Source organism: Marmota marmota, unplaced genomic scaffold (genome assembly GCF_001458135.2).
Source record: "Marmota marmota marmota unplaced genomic scaffold, marMar, whole genome shotgun sequence".
Taxonomy (NCBI): Eukaryota; Metazoa; Chordata; class Mammalia; order Rodentia; family Sciuridae; genus Marmota; species Marmota marmota.
Window position 1 is genome coordinate 39839610 of NW_026000108.1, and position 1448 is coordinate 39841057.

General features: G+C 48.3%; 1 protein-coding gene across 16 annotated transcripts in view; it reads left to right on the plus strand.

Annotated features, from left to right (window-relative positions):
* Positions 1-1025: 1025 nt before the first annotated feature.
* Positions 1026-1448, plus strand: part of Fip1l1 (factor interacting with PAPOLA and CPSF1) — a 73283-nt gene continuing 72860 nt past the window's right edge. For 4 of the 16 annotated variants that reach the window (XM_015482105.2, XM_015482106.2, XM_048784481.1 and 1 more), the window contains exon 1: positions 1027-1373. In XM_015482105.2, the coding sequence (XP_015337591.1) occupies positions 1289-1373 (85 nt within the window). In that variant the 5' untranslated portion in view covers positions 1027-1288. Of the gene's footprint in view, positions 1374-1448 lie in introns of all 16 variants that reach the window. The other 12 variants (XM_015482108.2, XM_015482112.2, XM_048784478.1 and 9 more) reach the window with 5 other exon arrangements.

Sequence of the window (1448 nt, forward strand, 5' to 3'; positions counted from 1 at the left end):
CAACCAACTAGTTAAGAACTGGAATTCCATTTTTAACACAACCAATGTCATCTTGAGGCATTATTTATTAAAATAAAAACTACCCATTCTTATGATCCAGCTTGAGGAAACACTTGGATAAAACTTCAAGAAACCACAAGGATCTTTATTGTAGGATTTCTTTCTTCTGGCAAAAGATTTGAATGCAATCATGTGCATCAATAGCTAAGTAGCCATACTCACTTTGTGATAGCCATGCTACAGATTTTTATCAGCTTAAAAAAAGACACATACTAGGACTGGGGTTGTGGCTCAGCAGTAGAGCACTCGCCTAGCACATGCGAGGTCCTAGGTTCGATATTCAGCACCACATAAAAATAAATAAAATAAAGATTAAAAAAAAAAGGCAGGGGACATATACTAAAATTAAAATGATCTTCAAGACTTTAGTAGGTCAAAAAAAAAAAAAAAGAGCAAGTCGCAGGATGTTAGAGTACTACACTATGCCTTTTAAGGCTCAACTTCAAGTTCTTCCAACAAGACACCTGAAGTAAATGTAAGAAAAATTTCAGAACAATGCACAACAAACAAAAGGGTGACCTCTGAAGTTGAGGGTAGTGGATAAGGCGGTCTTTGACCTCGACTTCAATTATTATTATTTTTTAAACAAGGAGAATGTATTTTTCATGACAATTTTTCTTCGCTTGGCTTTTTAAATTAATTTTTCGAGACACCAAGTGTAGATGATTTCTTCTCTAATGAGCAACTTTGGCCCGACAGGTGACAGCGACGATTCGGTATCCTGCGTGCAACATGTCAAGAATGAAACAAAAAGCCTTTAGGAAAACTTAAGTAACTAAATGGGACATCAAAGCAAACAGCAGCAGACAGAAAACAAACAATGGAGTGGCAAAAGCCCAGAGCGATTGGAGGGAAGGCTGGGGGAGGGGAACCAAGCAGACGCAGGACGCCCGCGAGAAAGCCACGCCGAGGACGCCGCGGGCCTCCGTCGGGGCGGGGCCGACTGCATTGCGCATGCCCAACCGGGCCCAGGTGCAGCCGCCGCGGAAGCCCAGCCACCTAGAGACGCCGCGCCGCTTAAGTGCCGCTGCGCGTGCGCAGGCGGGCCGGCGCAGGAATCTTCATCTTTGCCGCCTTCGCCACCGCCTTCCCTGGATTTGAGTCTCGTGGTTTTTTGGTTCGCTCACCTCTGGGTTCGCGCCTGTCTCGTGCCCCGGGACAGCGAATCTGGGGAAGGGGTTGGAGGGGGCTGTTGATCGCCGTCTTTAAATTGTGAGCGGGGGCGGCCATGTCGGCCGGCGAGGTCGAGCGCCTAGTGTCGGAGCTGAGCGGCGGCACCGGAGGGGATGAGGAGGAAGAGTGGCTGTATGGCGGTACGGAACTTCCTGTCCCTGTCTCTCTCCCGGGTCTCTCGGGCCTCCCCTCTCTCGGCCCGCAAACGGCTGGCC